We start from the raw sequence: 18,711 nt of genomic DNA on the forward strand, positions 1-18,711 counted from the left end.
GGAGGCTGGAGACTGGGGACATTGTGGTAGGGGCTCATCAGACTAGGCATCAGATGTAGGATCTAGACTAGATCTGAGGATTTGGAAGGGTGCTGACGAAGTAGGGTCTGCCAGGGCACATTGGGTTGGTCTGGGCCTGGAGGTTGAGTGTGGCTCAGGTGGGGTGAAGTCAGGTGCACAGAGGTTTTGGGTCCTCCCCCCTTTTTAATTGTGATAAAATACACATAACAAAACTTAACATTTTAGCCATATTTTATATATGCATTTCAGTTGTATTGAGTATATATAGCCTATCGAACTAGGATTTTTTCATACCCATTAAACAATTCTTCATACCCATTCTCTCAAGCCTTTAGTAACCACCATTCAACTTCTTGTTTCTGAGTTTGATGTATCATATAAGTATTCATAAGTACTTGTCTATTTCTGACTGCCTTAGTTCAGATAAATATCTTCATAGTTGGCCCATTTTGTAGCTGTGTCAGAATCTCCTTTCTTTTCAAAGATGAACCATATGCCCTTGCTTCATATACTACATTTTGTTTGGTCATTTCTCTGAAGGTAGGCATGTGGCTTGTTTCTCGCTTTTGACTATTATGAATAAAGCTGCATGATGGAGGGTATATAGAATTTTGAGACTGCAGTTTGTTTTCTTGCAGATCTGTACCCAGAAGTAAAGTTGCTGGGTCATAACAATCACAATGGTTGTTTTTAGTTCAAATAATGGCCTTGTCTTAGTTAGGGTTTCTATTGCTGTGAAGAGACACCATGACCACAACAACTCTCATAAACAAAAACATTTAATTGAGGTGGTGGCTTACAGTTCAGAGGTGTAGTCCATTATCATCTTGGGAAACAGCGGCATGCAGGAAGACATGGTGCTGGAGAAGTAGCTGAGAATTCTACTTCTTGGTCTGAAGGCAAAGTGGTCTATTTCATTGGGTGTAACTTGAACATATATGAGACTTCAGAGCTCGCCTCCACAGTGATACACTTGCTCCAACAAGACCACACCTACTCCAATAAGCCACAATTCCTAATAGTGCCATTCCCTTTGGGGAACATTTTCTTTCAAACTACCACAAGCCTGCACATTTGAATTAGTTTATATGTCTTCTAAGTTCTAAATTTCTTTTAATCAAAAACCTGCTCCTGTACCTTCTGTTGTTTTTTATTTGCTTGTTTGTTTTGTTTTTCCATTTCATTTAATGAACAAACTGAGTTACTTTTATTATTATCATTCCCAGAGTCTCTGATGGTTTAGTTTATATCCTCAAGGTAGTGCTTGCTGTCTGTATTTCCTCAAAGTGACAGATGGAGCCATAGGCTTAAACAGTTCAGGTTGGTAATTCTTTCCTCAGAAAGCACATGATGTTTGATTATCATTCTTTTTGTGATATTGGCATCCTTGGGTGATATATGCCTCTATCCGTTATTCATCAGGTTTGTGGAGTAATGGCATTCTGTGTGTTTGCTTGGTTTTAGCATTTACTGGATTGCTCCCAAATTCATGTTCAGCTACTTCATTTATTAAATAGAATGATTCTTTAAAAGATGTATTTATTTTTATTTTCTGTGTATAAAGCTTTCACGTGCATGTATGTATGTACAACATGTGTGTGCCAAGGTGGCCCTGGAGGCCAGAGCGGGGATCAGATTCCCTGGAACTGGAGTTTAGAGATGGCTATGAGCTACTGAGTGTGTGCTGGGAATTGCACCCAGGACATTCTAGAAAAGTAGATAGTGCTTGTTCGAATCTTAGATGGTCTTTTAATAAAAAACCCAAAGCCAGATATCAGGGTGAAAGCTGAAAGATCAGAGAAGCAGAACAGCCAGCCACTAGTTCTTACCTCCATGAAATCCACAGTCTAAAGAGGGTGAGTTCCTGTTTCCTCACACCTTATATACCTTTCTCTGCCCAGACATCACTTCCTGGGATTAAAGATGTGTGTGCTTCCCAGTACTGGGATTAAAGGTGTGTGCCACCACTGCTGGGCTCTGTTTCCAGTGTGGCCTTGAACTCACAGAAATCCAGATGGATCTCTGCCTCCCGAGTGATAGGATTAAAGGTGTGTGCCACCACTGTCTGGCCTCTATATCTAATCTAGTGGCTGGCTCTGTCCTCTGATCCTCAGGCAAGTTTATTAGGGTGCACAATATATCACTACAAGTGCTCTTAAGGACTAAGCCATTTCTCCAGCTCCTAGGATGATTCTTTAAAGATAAATACTTGATTCTTTCCCTTATTTACAAGGGCAGTTTTATTTGTTACTGTGTTTTACAGTGCTGGCATGGAATCCAGGGCATCACACATGCTGCACAAGTGCTCTGTCACTGAGCTCCCCAGCCTAGATTTTCAGTGTCAGTTCACTAATCAGTGCCAGCAACTGACTTTTGTTTGTTTTAGTACAATTTAAAGACTGTGCGTCTAGCTGGTTGTAGTGATGCATACCCTTAATCCCCAGGACTCTGGAGGCAGAGACAAGCAGAGCTCTGTGAGTTCAAGGTGCCAGATGTAACACAAATTGCTAAACGGTCTTACTAATAAAAAAACCCAGAGCCAGATGTTGTGCTAAAAGCTGAAGGATCAGAGAAATAGAGCAGCAAGCCACTAGTTCTTGTTCTTGTCCTTGTCCTCCTCCTCCTCCTTTTCTCTCTCTCTCTTTTTTTTTTTTTTTTTTTTTTTTTTTTTTTTTTGAGACAGGGTTCTCTGCATAGTTTTGGTGCCTGTCCTGGATCTCACTTTGTAGATCAGGCTGACCTCAAACTCACAGCTCTGCCTGGCTGGCTCTGCCTCCCAAGTGCTGGGGTTGAAGGCATGCGCCATCACCCAGCAATCCACTAGTTCTTACCCATACAGAATCCTCCACCCAAAGAGAGCGAGCTCGTCTCTCTGCCCAGCTCTATCAGTTCCTGTCTGTCTGTACAGACTCCAGAGCTTTATGGCTATTTTGTGGCTAGCTCCTCTTGATTTTCAGACAAGCTTTATTTGTTAGAGCACAAATAAAATATCACCATATTGAGACCCTGTCTCGAAGAAGAAAAAGAATCAAAAAGAAAAAAAAAGTTGTGTATGTAAACATATTTGGTGTGTTTCAACCCATATCGAGTTACTTTTCTCAATGATGCCCAAAATTATCCTGTGATTTGGCCAGTGGGAGCCTCATTCTGGGTTCCTAAGGCCTTTTCTCAGGACCATAATAACTTCAGCAACTTCCTTGCTGTCAAAAACATTGCTAAGCCAGGCTTTGTATTTTATGCTCCAGATTTAGAAACAGTAATTTTTCCAATAATTCTTGGTTCTGTTTATTGAGAAATTATTTTATATGCTACTCTCTGAGTGCTTGGGTGGGGTATTGTTATTGTTGCTATGTTTCTCTAAATTGTCAGAGATAGGAAAATACACTTATGATATAATATGAATTCAGCAATGGTATTTTTTACTTAACTTTCTTTACCCTTTTCTCCTTGTTTAACAAGAATACATGTCACAGTTTCAAAATGACAGTGCTGACATCACATGCACAGAATGGTTATGAAGAGTTCTTGGTTTCCCACAGTTCTCTTTGAACTTGGATGTAACTACAAAACATAGTCAGTTACTGTCTTAAAACTGCTCCAAATAAATGGTTATGTCATCAGCTAGATACAGGCATGTTGATTTGTTATAGGATATCGTCCTATATTTTTATATTTTATATCTATAAACATATTTATATTTTAAATCTATAAACATAGAAAGGTAGGGGCTGGAGGGATGGCTCAGTGGTTAAGAGCACTGCCTGCTCTTCCAGAGGACCAGATTCAATTCCTAGCACCCGCATGGCAGTTTACAATTGTCTATAATTCCAGTTCCCAGGGATCCAGCACCCTCACACAGACACAACAACAATGTACAGGAGGGAAAAAGTAAACAAGTCATTCAAAATGAAGAAGAAAGTTGTATTTGATGGAGTCTGATCTCTCTCCCTCTCCTTCTCCCTTTTCCTCTCTCTCCCTCTCCTTCTCCCTTTTCCCTCCATCCTTTCATGAAAACATTTTAAAGATTCATCATATTCTTCCTTTTAAAATAAGCTAAACTAGCCTGGTGCACACCTTTAATCTCAGCACTCGGGATGCAGAGCCAGGTAGATCTCTGAGTTCAAGGCCAGCCTGGTCTACAGAGTGAGATCTGGGACAAGCACCAAACTACACATAGATACCCTGATCTTTTTTGTGTTTGTTTGTTTGTTTTTCAAGACAGTTTCTCTGTATAACAGCTCTGACTGTCCTGGAACTTGCTTTGTAAACTAGGCTGGCCTCGAACTCACAGAGATCGCCTGCCTTCTCTTTTTTTAATAAATGTTGTACATTTTATCCCTCACATGTTAATTTTTTTTTTTTTCTGAGACAGGGTTTTGCTGTGTAGCTTTGCGCCTTTCCTGGAACTCACTCTGTAGACCAGGCTGGCCTCAAACTCACGGAGATCTACCTGGCTCTGCCTCCCGATTGCTGGTATTAACAGCGTGAACCACCACTGCCCGGCGCATGTTAATTTTTTTTATGTGGCACACAGAGAGAGACAAAGAATAAATGTGCAAGTATGTATGGAGGCCAGAGAAGGCTGTTAGATGTTTTTCTTTGTCACTCTCCACTTGATTCTCATGAGTAAGGGTCTCACTGTACCTGGAGCTCATCTGGCAGCCAGCAAATCGTAATGCTCTGCCCTGACACCCCCATAAATGCCCATCCTTTCAAGTGGGTGTTGGAGACAGGAATCCAAGTGCTCATACTTGTTCATATCTTCTTACCTTCTGGGCTATCTCCCCAGTCCCTCCTTGCCTTTTGTTTTGCTTTTTTATTTTGCCTTGTCTTCTTGAAATGGGCTGGTCTGGTATTCATTATGTAGCCCATGCTGGCCTTGAATTTATGGAACTCTTGCTTCAGTCTCCCAGTGTTTAGTGTATGTGTAAGCCACTTTGCCTGAATTACCTTGCTTGTCTTCACTTAATAAAATATCCTGACACATTGCGTGGTGCACATGCCTTTAATCCCAACACTGAGGAATTCAGGGACAGGAGGATCTCTGTGAGTTTAAGGTCAGCCTTTTTTTCAATGTTCAAATAAATCCATGTTGCCTACCATATTAATACAAGCTACAAAGAAATCCTACAGGATAATACAATATTAATTGATCATTAAAGTATGTGATATCATCCAGCACCCATTCATGCCAAAACTTCTTGGAAAAACAGAATCAGAAAGGAACTTCCTCAACTTGATAAGAAACATCTGTCTATATGTCTATCCATTCATCTATCTATAAACCTTTCAACTAATAATACCATCCTTAGAGACCAAGTGTTTTCCCCAAAAGCCTCTGTTACCAATCCCACTCAACAAAGTGTTGGAAAACCAGTGGAACTTGCTGGGATGAATTTCTAGGTTATTCCTTCTGCATAATAGCAGAGACAAAAGCCAGGAGAGAGGAATATAGAATAAAGGAATGGAAACAGTTCTTCCACAGGTCACAAGGACTGGTCAAATGGGATTATAGATTCAGATACACCTTTCTTCTTGTCATTTATACCTCTGCGAGAGGGAAAATCAATCTTCTCCAATAGAGTAACATTGGATATATCAACCACTTGAGGGCAGGCCTCATGTTCAGGAGTAGTTGACCAATAATATATAATAAATTCACAGTTTGTGTGTATGTATGTGTGTGCTTTTATTACAGTTTGGTGTTTTGTTTTGTTTTAAAAAAAAATCATTTTGCAACCCTACCTTAGTTTCAAAAGGTTATTTTGACCACCCATGACTACCTTGTTGTGACTACCTGCTGCTGTGACTCCCTTGTCATGCCCACCTTGCACCCATGTCTTTGTTTCAGGAAGTTGTTAGGAGTTACTTGTTATGCTTATGCTCTGCTCCTGTAACCCTGACCATATGGTAGAATATTATTTTAAGGTGTGTTCCCTTTGTTTATGCTCTGGAACATTTGTTTAATGATGCAAAGACCTATTACATTTGTTTGATTGACTAAAACTAGCTGACAGGAAGTACAGGTGGAGAAGGGCTTTTAAGTGAGGTCTGGGAAAAGGATGCCTGGCTTTTTGGGAGATGTCTGTAAGGAGAAATTAGCTACTTGCTATTCAGCTTCTCTGAGCGAGCAGAATTCCACCTCATTCTCTGAATCTTGAGTTTTTTAGATGGACAGAAATTTAGATAAATTCGTTTGTAGCTTTGAAAGAAACAGTGCCTAGGTGACTAGAATCCCTTCAGGCTGTGGCCCTTGCTGCCCATCACTGCGGGTAGAAGCGGAGCTGCAGTTGCTGATGAGGACAGCCATTTGTTTTATTTGTTTGTTTGTTTGTTTGTTTGTTTATTATCAGCTTGATACAGTATAAATTCTTATCCTAATAGTGAAATGTTTCACTGAGGCTTGCCCAGTAATTGAGTAAAACCAAAACTTATTCTAAGCCACAGTCATCCTAGGGTCCCCCCTGCTATATAGCCTCCCTGGTTCTGTGGGTTGCAGGCTGATTGTTCTTTGCTTTATATCTAGAATCCACTTATGAGTGAGTACATGCCATGTTTGTCCTTCTGGGTTTGGGTTACCTCACTCAGGATGATATTTTCTATTTCCATCCATTTGCCTGCAAATTTCATACTGTCATTGTTTTTTACTGCTGAGTAGTACTCCATTGTGTATATGTACCACATTTTCTTAATCTATTCTTCAGTTGAAGGGCATCTAGGTTGTTTCTAGGTTCTGACTATTACAAGTAGTGCTTCTATGAAGAGTTGAGCATGTATCTTTGTGGTATGACTGAGCATTCCTTGGGTATATGTCCAAGAGTGGGATGGCTGGGTCTTGAGGTAGTTCGATTCCTAATTTTCTGAGAAACCGCCATACTCATTCCCACAGTGGTTGTACAAGTTGCATTCCCACCAACAGTGGAGGAGTGTTCCCTTTGCTCCACATCCTCTCCAACATTGACTGTCATTGGTGTTTTTGATCGTAGCCATTCTGACAGGTGTAAGGGGGTATCTTTGATTTGCATTTCTCTGATGGCCAAGGATGTTGAGCATTTCTTTAAATGTCTTTCAGCCATTTGTGATTCTTCTTTTGTAAATTCTGTTTAGCTTTTTAGCCCATTTTTCAATTGGATTGTTCAGTATTTTGATGTCTAGTTTCTTGAGTTCTTTATATACATTGGAGATCAGTCCTCTGTTAGATGTGGGGTTGGTGAAGATCTTTTCCCATTCTGTTGGCTGTCTTTTTGTCTTATTGACTGTGTCTTTTGCCCTACAAAAGCTTCTCAGTTTCAAGAGGTCCCATTTATTAATTGTTGTGCTCAGTGTCTGTGCTGTTGGTGTTATATTTAGGAATTGATCTCCTGTGCCAATGCATTCAAGAATACTTCCTACTTTCTCTTCTGTTAAGTTTAGTGTAACTGGATTTATGTTGAGGTCTTTGATCTACTTGGACTTGAGTTTTGTGCATGGTGACAGATATGGATTTATTTGTAATCTTTTACATATTGACATCCAGTTATGTCAGCACCATTTGTTGAAGATACTTTCTTTTTTCCATTGTATAGTTTTGGCTTCTTTGTCAACAATCAAGTGTTCCTATGTGTGTGGATTAATGTCAGGGTCTTCAATTCGATTCCATTGGTCCGTATGTCGGTTTTTATGCCAGTACCAAGCTGTTTTTATTACTATAGCTCTATAGTAGAGCTTGAGGTCAGGGATGGTGATGCCTCCAGAGGTTGCTTTATTATATGGGATTCTTTTAGCTATCCTGGGTCTTTTGTTTTTCCATGTGAAGTTGAGTATTTTTCTTTCCAAGTCTGTGAAGAATTGTATTGGGATTTTAATGGGGATTTGCATTGAATCTGTAGATTGTCAGCCTTTTTTATACAGCAAGTTGATGGCAACTTAAATGTTTCCTAGATTTTTTTATTTTAAAAGAGTGAGTATTTTCAGTTACTTTTCAAGTTTATTTTTTGAATTAGATTTTCTAGAAGTGAGATTGCTTGATCCAAAGGTAAAATAATACCATTTGATTAGATGCTTTCAAATTTCTGTTTATAGTTTCAGTGTTTTCACATTCCTACCAGCAGTGTCTTGAGGTTTCCCAACAGAGTATATTATAACTTTTTGCCCATCTGTTGGTAAAAATTGTATCTCTGTGCTTTCTTACTCTTCTTTCTCTTTCTTTCTTTCTTTCTTTCTTTCTTTCTTTCTTTCTTTCTTTCTTTCTTTCTTTTTTTTTTTTCTCTCTCTCTCTTTCTTTTCTTTCTTTCTTTCTAATAAACAAGACAATTGAGATACTAGTTTTTGGTTTTCTGGATTTTATAATGATTCTGCTTTTCTATTTATGTTTTTCAGAGTCAGTACAGATTTGTCTGTGAAGCTATTTTGAAAGTCTATGAAGAAGGCTTTGTTAAACCCTTAACAACATCAAATAAATAAGAAAACAAAACGGTTGGGATAAGTATTGGGAAACTGATTTTTATTACATTCATTGTGCCATTATACTGCTTGCAGGAAATGGCATCTCACACAAAAAAGTGAAAAACTCAAACAAACTTTGAAAACTTCAGCACTATTGCACTTTATGTTTAAAAAAGTCACTCAAAACCTGTAACTCACTATTTTGACTGTTTTGTGCTTTGCTCTGAACACATAGTGGAGACTGACTATGTTCAGGGTAACTTATGGAATTTCGAGGCGGTGCCATGCGTCCCCTCTGTAGAATTGCCCCAGACAAGGCTCAGAATTCTCATCTCTGTTACACACCTGTACCTTGAAAGCAAAAAGGAGTAAACATCAGGAATCTGCTCTGGTCTTTCCAGTGGTTCATGTACTTACTCTCCTGATTACCGGATTTTAGTTTCAACCGTTAGCAATACCATTCTCAACATAGCCAGTACACTGCCTGTGGATGCAGCACAGCTTCCTGACATCCCAGTAGGGACCTGCTGTTGAGAAGAAGAGGGGAACGGGCTGTTCCCAGGAAATGCTGCACATGCCCATTACCAGCATCTTAGAGAATTATAACTATGAATCTATGGATCTTCTTGGATTTAATAATGTAACATATTTATCATAAGGTTGGCTTATTCCAAATCATGTGATTTCACATTCTTGATGTAAAGGAATGCATGTATCGTGTCTTAACCCCTTAAGTGCCTTGAGATTTTATTGTCTAATGAAAAGGCACTCATTTGACCCCATAGGAGGTATGTATACTGTACATTCTCATAGTTTTATGAATTTTTAATAAGTTCACAGTGTAAAAAAACAGCTTCTTATGTTGAGAGTTATACAAAGAAGGGTAAGGAAATTCTGTTCTTACTCAGTGCTTGCTTGTACTTTGCCATAAAAGCCAGGATATCTGTGTTCTGCTGAGAGTGCATTCTGCTGCTATGGAATTGTTCACAATCTGTACATTCCTTTACTGAGGAACAGGGGTTAAAGTTCAGCAGCCTACTGGAAAAGAGGGGTTATTCTTCAAATTGCACATTTACTTTATTCCCTAACTTAAAAAGTGATGTAACATGTATCAACATATTAACACTCTGAGCTCCAGTTACCAAGTTCAGTGGTTGGGTCTCCTCCTGTCTGTAGCTGGAGTGCTGCCCTCCAGCACTCGTTCCCTTCATGTCAGGCTGCTCTTCACACTGCTCTTTCTTTTCAGTTTTGTTTTTTGTTGGTTTTCTGTTTTGGTTTAGTTTTTGGTTTTTTTTTTTTTTTTTTTTTTTTTTTTTCAAGACGAGGTTTCTCTGTGTCACAGCCCTGGCTGTCCTAGAACTCACTCTGTAGCCCAGGCTGGCCTTGAACTTACAGAGATCTGCCTGCCTCTGCCTCCTGAGTGCTGGGATTAAAGGTATGTGCTGCCACCGCCTAGCCACAATGGTCTTTTGATTGGAATTCTTCAGACAAGGAGTTAAATACTATTGACTTCTTCTAAATGTGACCTCCAAAATAGTAAAATGCAGGTTTTCTTGTCATTTTTGTATACAGTTATATTAGCTAGTTCATATATGAAAATTATAAGCCTGTTTAGTGAGGCTTTTGATTGTCCATTTTGACTAAAGATTCAATTCCCATTACAGATGTGTGTACTTTCCTTGTTGGCTTCATTTGTTTTTAAATCTATGGAGATAGAGCTTCAAAATTGCCCAATTTAATGTGAGAATTTGCTCACCTACTCAAATGTTGTTTTATATGGATATAGTTAAAATAGGCACATTTGCTAGTGGTTTCAGAATATTTCTGTAGTCTTAAAAAAAACATAGGTTCCAATGGTAAATAGTTACGACTGCTATTTAGTTGGGGGAGGGGTGTCATACATTTGAAAATCTTTAGTAAAATCTAAATTATCCATTCACATATTCAGAATAGGTGTGAACAAAGCGGCGTATTCAGAATCCATAATAGTAAAATTCAGAAGTTAAGCTCCTAAACATTAATAGCCAGGGTACCAAATAAATTGTCTTTCACAAATATTTTTTGTCTTATTTTTTAAAGAAAGACATAAACATAATCTTTATGTCAAATGGAAGTTCTCCTATTCTGATTTCACATGCAAGACAATCTGAGCTAGTCAGTGAAAGGTAGCTTCACTCAAACATTCCATTGTCTGCCAGAGGCAAATGTAATGGAGGCTATTATTACAAGTTTAAAGGGGAAATGAAGTTGGAGATCTGTACATCGTAGAGCTGCTTTATTTCCTGTACAGATTGTAGTCTAAATTTGAAGTGTCTGTCCTTGCCGTATGGATAGAATATGACAACCAGAGACAGGCAGAGAAAAACTGTGGAGGTGAAAGGCAGGGTCATGTTCACTGGCTCTTTCATCTGCCGCTTTGTTCACACCTATGTCGTTAACACTGGTGTCGGCAGTGAGCATTGCTGGCTTTAAATTATTGACAAGTGGAGAATTCCACTTCAACTTCTCCTCTGAGAACCGCCCTCTGTCAGCATTTTAGTGTAAAAACAGCCCTTAAACCATTTGTTAGGACCTTAAGCTACTATTACCTTTACAAATTGTTAATGTGGATATGCTAACTAAACTTTCCTAGTTCTCTAACATATAACACTGTCCTTTACACCTAAGCATTTAATCAGTTTATTAATCTTAATAGATTTCTAGAGATAATGGTAGTTTTCATACAAGTACTGCTAGACTTCATACATACTGATTTAATATTGTGTTAACAAAAAACAAATTTCTTGAATCAAACTACTTTTCCATTTCAGTAGCCACCCTTAGACCCATACCCTGACAAACTCAAGAAAGAATGCATTTATTCTGACAAGTGAAAAATCAATATTGGTGAATCAGGGGCTTTTGTACATGCTAAAGAGTAAATGTGAAAATTTTCACTCTCTGAGTTCAGACAATTTTTCTGTGTTTCTTTCCAGTGTTTTATTGAGCATCTGGTTTTCATCAGCATCGACTAGATACTCTATAGTATCTAGGAGTATTTGGAGTAGACTTTCGTTCACAAAAGGAGTAGATTGTGCTTGTAATCCATCCATTCAAAAGTGAGCCCAAGAAAAACTTTTGTGTTACCTACTGAGGTAAATAACTGGGAAAGGACAATGATTGATCATTTTGACCTAAGAATAAAAGTAACATGTATGAAAATTGCACTCAGAGGCAGAGACAGGTGGATCTCTGTGAGTTCAAGGCCAGCCTGGTCTACAGCCAAGGCTACACTGAAAAACCCTCTCTCGAAAAAACAACAACAAAAAAAGACCGTTATTTGAAGGTTTTGGGTACTACTGTACATGCCTTCACAGAAAAACGACAGTACATTGGTTTGCATGTGTGCTTCATAAAGACGTGTGCACAGACGGAATGAACTTTTGACCATGGGGTTGTTTATATCTCTTGGCAGGTCTGACCAAGTCTAAGTTGTTGTTATCTGAGCAAAAAAATCTCTTGTCTCACTAGAAGTGATACTACAACTTGATATCTATAAGAAGGTGAAAGATGTGTGTCCAGTCTCTATTTCTTTACGATAGGAAGGACCAGAGGCCCAGCAATTAATTTAACAGTATCTGGTCATCTTCCAGTTTTCCAATTCTCAATCTAGTGTCGCTGTATTAGACTAGAACTTCAGTAAATTGTGAATATGATAAATGCTTATAAATTTTATCTCTTTCTACCTGGGAAGTACGCGCAGTGTCGTCACTTTGAAACTTTGACCCCTTAGAGGTTGAAAGTAGGCTTCAAAAGTGATGCTTATTAGGATGTGGGCCAAGTTTGCTCGTCGTGCCTCCCTTCCGGACGGACATGAGCTCTTGTGAAGTAGTTAGCCTGATACACATACAGTAAGCCAACTGAACTGCAAGGAGGAAGGCAGCGTTAAAGCACTTCAAACCTAGAACTGAGATTTAGAACTTAGGTCTACTTACAAAATAATTTATATTCATAATGTGAACATGTGATAAAATTGAAGTGTGGCCTGTTTATCAGGAAAAGAGAAGGAAACACTAATTTATAGCAATATGCTATCTAATGTCTGTTTTGAATAGTCTGATGGTAAAGTTGCCAAAGTAGTTTTGAATTCATGTAAGTTGTTTAAACCACAAATGTGGGATATGTTTACAGGCTCTTTGTAGTACTTATTTTGTAGTTCTGATGAATTTGTATTTAAGTCATTTATGAATAATACTTAAAGTATGGAGAGGGAGATCAAATTGTTGTCGTTAGGGTGAGGATAATGTTGGTTGCAACAAACATTGGTGGAGATCGTCGACCATGATCTTGATTTGGTGGATGACAGCACTTGATGAGCAGGACGTCGAGGTATGAGCGGTATGATATGGTAGCATATTACTTGAATGAGCAGCTCCCCAGTCTGACGTAGATCGTTTTATCGATACGTAAGCATTTGTATTCCATAAGCAAGTAACTCTGTGTTTCGACAAAGTCTATACACCATATCCAATCAGTAACGTACCAAAAATACGCATACCCAGAGCCTCTAAACTGCTATGTGCTGTTACTAGTCAAACTTATATGTGATTGTATTCTACTTCGCACTTCCAATATAAAAACGTCTGCGTTAGCTACACTCATGATGAGTATTACTGAGACGGGGGTATGACGTCATAAGGTAGACAGGGGACTACTCACTTGTGTCTCAGTGATCACAATTGTGAAACTTTTTGTGATCTTTAGAGAATTACTATATTGTTATCATAAAAAGAAATTCTATCAGAATTATAACCTTGTTTGAGGGCTAATTGCTATGTATTGTATAATTATAATTTTACTAATTATAATGAATATAGTAAATCACTTCCCATATATTTATGATGTTTAAGGTTCTTGCTTTTTTGGTAACACAAGATTATTATGTTTCATGGATTATTATGCTTACTTCATTAAATATTGCATCAGGTATTACGGTTAATAAGGACTTCGTCTATGTTTATGATGCAAAGGCAACAACCCATTATTCTGCAATGAGGTTTCATGCCTATGCGGGTATGATGTGGTAGTTTTGGAGGTAGATACCAATAAGGTTTAACTTCTGGCTTGTTTCCGAAAAAGATGATAAAGTGTGCATGAGCTGATTTTACATTATTTTCTTGCTACGGTTACAATGAAATTGGTTTTAGTCGGATATGGGCTTATTATTTTTAATTTCTTAGTCCTTCCAAAATGCTTAATTTATGGGACAGGCCATTAGCGTGAGGAGGTCGGTTTTGACAGAGGAGTCAATAGATGGATTAACATATTTTATAGATGAGTTGGTTCATGATCCTAAATAACCAAGTTATTGCGCAGAGGTTAGTATCTAGTTTCTTTATATTTACTGCAGGAGGGATACTAGATGATTAGGAATGAACTTTGCAAGTTGAAACATACCGTGTTAGAAGGAAATGAGAGATGTCAAATCGCGTTTTAAGTTTATTGCTTGGCGCTGCGTGGCTAGTCCCATTGAAAGAGATATAAGGATTCTCAGTATTATGAATTGTATTAATGTATTTGCTTGACTCACAGTCTTTCACCTTATTAGATACTAATCAGTTTGATAGTATCACTTTAAAGTTTGTGACAGACAATTTAACATTGTGGAGACTCAGTATTCTACTCAATCTTTATGACTTGTTTCAATCCAAGATATAAAAACCATGGTCAAGTTATTGGATGTTGATCAATAGTCTTTACTAGGAAAACAAACATCATTCAACCAATGTTTCTGTCATTTCTCTCTGTGAAGCTGGATAAAATAAGGAAGTTAAAACCTAGAAACCTTTACATTATGTATATTTTCATTTGTGTTGTTGTTTTTTCAGGAGAGAGGTAAAGGGTATTAATTAAACGATTTGGATGTATTGAGCCTGGGACTTTGAACTCTCTTCAGTCCCCGATTTATTGTTGGATGCAATTTCATAAAATATTATTTATTATATGTAATAATGATTCTACAATACTATTGTCGCTTTTATTAATAGTATTTAGATTCTTAGGTAAGGTATAACAAAGTTTGTTGCTTTGAGACATTATGATGAGATGGTTACAAGGACCATCTATTCCTCTGCAATGTAGTTGAAAACAGGAGAGAGTCTATTCTACACAATCGTCTGCTCTCTTATAGTGGAGTACTAACTAAGTCGATGTCGCGCGATATGTTGGAAGGAAACCAGAAATGCGGCATAGTTTACACTGGAAATAGTAAAATGAAATTGTCTGAACACATGAGAAGTGTACAAATAGTCTCGATACATAGTTTGTCTCTTTTAGGTACAGTGAAAATAATGCGTGTCTCACATTGACTTGTTTATGCAAATTCATTGATATGTGTTTTCTTTTAAATATGTAGATATAGTATATGTTACGTCATCTTTTGATGTGTGGAATTTGTCTGGGTAATTCTTGATGGCTTGGGTGTAGGCAGATAGGTGTTGTGTAGTTAGGCTAAGTGGATGACTGGATGTGTTAATGGAAGCAAGATGTACTTAAGTTTGTATGTGTACAAGAGACATAAATTGGTGGGATCAGGTAGTAATGAAGCTCCAGATAATACACTGCTAAGGAGACTAGACAGATAATAATGTGTAAGGCTCTGACTGCTATATTGAGTTCCCTTATTAGTTTAATGTGATATTGAGTGATAGAAACGTTAGGGCTCTGTGTGATCTATAGTAATAAGTAGTTCTTGTATGGCTATATGTTTTTATTCTAGCTAGCATATAGTCGTAACTATATACTATTTACCAGTGCATTGTAGAGAATCGTAGATATATGGAATTCTAGTAATTGACGCAGTGTATAATGAAACTTTTATGAATTGGGATGTTCTATTGTTTATAATGTCTTTGAAGTACATTGACTGATTGATATATGTAACTCAGTGTATGTGCACTCACTTGCACAAACTTAGCAAAATTTAGTGAGATAGGTATCAGGTGTAGTGTACAGAGTACTTCTCCCTCAACACAGGGATTACAATAGGTTTGAGAGGGTCTTGAATCTCTGGTAACTTAGCACATAAATCATCGACTGATTCAGAGGGCAGTATAAGTCTGCTAGCGAGACGAGTCGTGACAAGGTGGAGTAAGTCTCTTCTTCTTCACATCCTGTCGAGACCAAATAGATTGCTTGGGCTATAATTGGTCCTAGTCAATGACTCTCACTATGAGTCACTTCCATCCGATATTGTCATACCATTGGGTACTAGTATTCATAGGTTGTGATTCTATAAGTAGCTAGATTGTAAAAGTCGTGCTCGAGTATGAACAGTTGCCAATCCTGGCTTCAAGGATCATTCTCAACTCCATTCTCGATAGCATGTCTGCGATCTCTGTTCCTCTCGCTCTGGTGTACCGTGAAGATTCGACCAAGACACTACATTACCTGAATCCTCGTGAGATAGGAGCATGAAACTCTAACTAGTCAACTTAAAAAGAATCGAAATCTGGTACTCAAGAATAATAAAGCGGCTCATTTCGATGTTACTTGAGATATGTACCATGCTTACTACATTTCGTCTAAACTGTATTAAAATATCTTTTATACATCATTATAGATTCTGGAGTACGAGTAATTGTTGAGTGTATGTTAACCTTACTGAATGAACAAATTGTAGTCTTACGTGATTTGTTGCTGGAGTTTATTAAGAATTGAGAGCCAAAGTGGAGTATAACTTACCATTGCTCGTCAATAAATAGAGATTTCTGTTTGTATGTACTCTTCTCTTTTGTATAAAAAATTAAGAAAAGGGATAATATTTGTATAATGGTACAATTTATTTGGGCTACGATTCTGTCTGATAATGTTTTGGAGTGTACTTAACGTAATTACTCATTTATGGGAATTGGAATAGCGCGCTTTGTTCAATATCTGAATATGTTGAATGGATAGCACTTTAGATTTGACTATGATAGATGTGATCTGGATTTCTAAGATTGTCTCTTCAGCTGGAAGACTACTGCTTTCACCCTATAAATATGCAGTTCGCGAAATCTATTTCTTCTGCTCTGCATTTTGTCGGAATCACATGAATTCTTGGAAATGGTATTGGAACTATTTTGTTAAGACAGTTGTAAAGTTAACTTCTGACACATAAGCAATGTTAGCGACTAATTTTTATAACTATATCCTGATAAAAATACATGAGATTTTGAGTACGGGTTGAAGCAAATTCTCACACTTAAAGTTACATGACGATTTTTATGGGTAAGAGCTGCTAGCTCACATAAGGACTAGTAAAATCCAATATGACTCAAGACGAGGCATGAATACACTCTGTAATGGAAGTGTATATCTTTTAGTTCATAATTAGAAGGCATCAAAGCTTACTATAATATCAGGCTTAGTTTATATCAGTGTAAATAGATAAATTTAATGTACCAAATGTAAAATGAAAGATAAACTGATTTATGACTTTATATTTTGTGGGGTCAATTTAGAAGCAGTGATTGTATTTTAACCTATTGTAGTCAGAAATATACCACATATATAAAGACATGTGCTAGGTCGGTGCACATGCTATTACTCTTTAATCGCCAGCACATATTTCCAAATAAGGACAAGCAAGCGAGGACGAGGCGGCAACTCTCTGTAATGTTAGAGGATCGTTTGGCCTACAGAGTGATCTTAAGGATAGTAGCGCCATTGAGATTCGATACATGTGAAAGACTCTGTTATGTAAAAAAAGAAATAAAAACAAATATCTAATCAGATAACAGATATAACAATCAACAAACTCAAGATGAAAGAGTAGTGGTGAAAAGATTGATTCCTGTACATGTTGTAGAGGAATTGAGGGAACGATGCTAAGGAGTGGCAGTGATCGCGTAAGCTGGAGATTTTTTGACTGATACTCTGGTAGTATGGAGTCAGAGTGATGATTCGATATTGTATGGTCTGAGAATGACTTTGTCTTAATTGGGAAAGTTAAGTGTTGATAGAAGGTCTGAATAATAACTCTATTTTACCAGTAGTCTCTGTATATAGACTATTGTATTTTCCCGATGTTTTTCCTAGATGCACTAGCTTCATGGAAGAATTTCATAGCTATGCATAATTGCACTCTTAGCGAAATCAGATATCTGGTTTTATGGAGTACAAGCAGAAGACTAAATGAGTGAGGCAAAGAGCAGAATTATCTTTAGCGACTTTTTGTAATTACGCTTCATGAAAGCGTTTTTCTACATCTGTAATATTTGTAAATGATTCGACATCAATACCAAGAATGTACAGTTATTCATACTACCTCCTCACTAGGGTAAATGAGTCCTTTGTTATCATTAGACAATAAATATCAAGGCACTTATAGGGGTTAAGAGTCCGTATCCGATTAGTCATTCGTCTAACGAGGCATAGAATGTGCAGAGAACATGATAATGTTGGGACATAGACCAAGACATGTATCTGATACTATGGTATATTATTAATGCCAAGAATCATAGATTGAGTAGTAAATCAATTCTCTAAGATGCTGGTATGGCGTAGCATGCTGGGAACAAAAAGTGCAGCCGATTCTTCTCTCAAAAGCAGGTCTATGGATGTCAAGGACGCCGGGTAGCGTGCTATCTGACAGGGACAGTGCTGTACTAAGCATGTTGAATGGTATGCTAAGGTGAACTAAAATCGTGATCTCAGAGTAATGTATCCAGTAGAAATCTCATGGCAAAGTAGAGAGCAGATTCTGAATTAGTTACTCCTTTTGACGTCAGGTACCTTGTGTGTAACAAGAGATAACATTCTGAGCTGTCTGCAAGCCTTACACGCAGGGAGACGATGGCCGCGCTCGAAATGCCTATAAGTTGATCTCTGAATCATAGTCAGATCAGGCATAATGGTGCTAGTCAATTGCCTGACTAAAGGCTCAGCTAAAAAGTCAAAGGATTAGTTGAGTTACAGGTTATTGAGAGTGTGCTACTTATTCTAATACACATAAGAGTTGAAGAAATTAGTGCCGGAGATAGTTTATTCAAAGTTGTTCTTGGAGGTTTTTTTGTCACTTTTTTGCATTGCGTAACTGGAGTATTAGTCCTCAGATCATTATTCCTGCAAGTCTAGTATTAGATTGGCACAATGAATTGGTAATAATAAATAGCAGTATTTCACACTTAATCCCTAAACTGTTTTGTGTTTTCTTATTGTAGGTTCGATATGTTGTTATCAGATGGTTTATCAATAGCTATTACAGTAACTTTTCAAATATGCTCACTGACAGAAATCTGTAAT

The 18,711-nt window shown here is 37.7% G+C and overlaps 1 protein-coding gene across 7 annotated transcripts in view; it reads left to right on the forward strand.

The window, feature by feature from the left end:
* Positions 1-8,839, forward strand: part of Ptpn4 (protein tyrosine phosphatase non-receptor type 4) — a 179,565-nt gene extending 170,726 nt beyond the window's left edge. For all 7 annotated transcript variants that reach the window (XM_028879796.2, XM_037211479.1, XM_028879802.2 and 4 more), the window contains one exon: positions 8,380-8,839. In XM_028879796.2, coding sequence (XP_028735629.1) covers positions 8,380-8,463 — 84 coding nt within the window. In that variant the 3' untranslated portion in view covers positions 8,464-8,839. The remainder of the gene's footprint in view (positions 1-8,379) is intronic.
* Positions 8,840-18,711: the final 9,872 nt, after the last annotated feature.

Source organism: Peromyscus leucopus, chromosome 15 (assembly GCF_004664715.2).
Source record: "Peromyscus leucopus breed LL Stock chromosome 15, UCI_PerLeu_2.1, whole genome shotgun sequence".
NCBI classification, from domain to species: Eukaryota; Metazoa; Chordata; class Mammalia; order Rodentia; family Cricetidae; genus Peromyscus; species Peromyscus leucopus.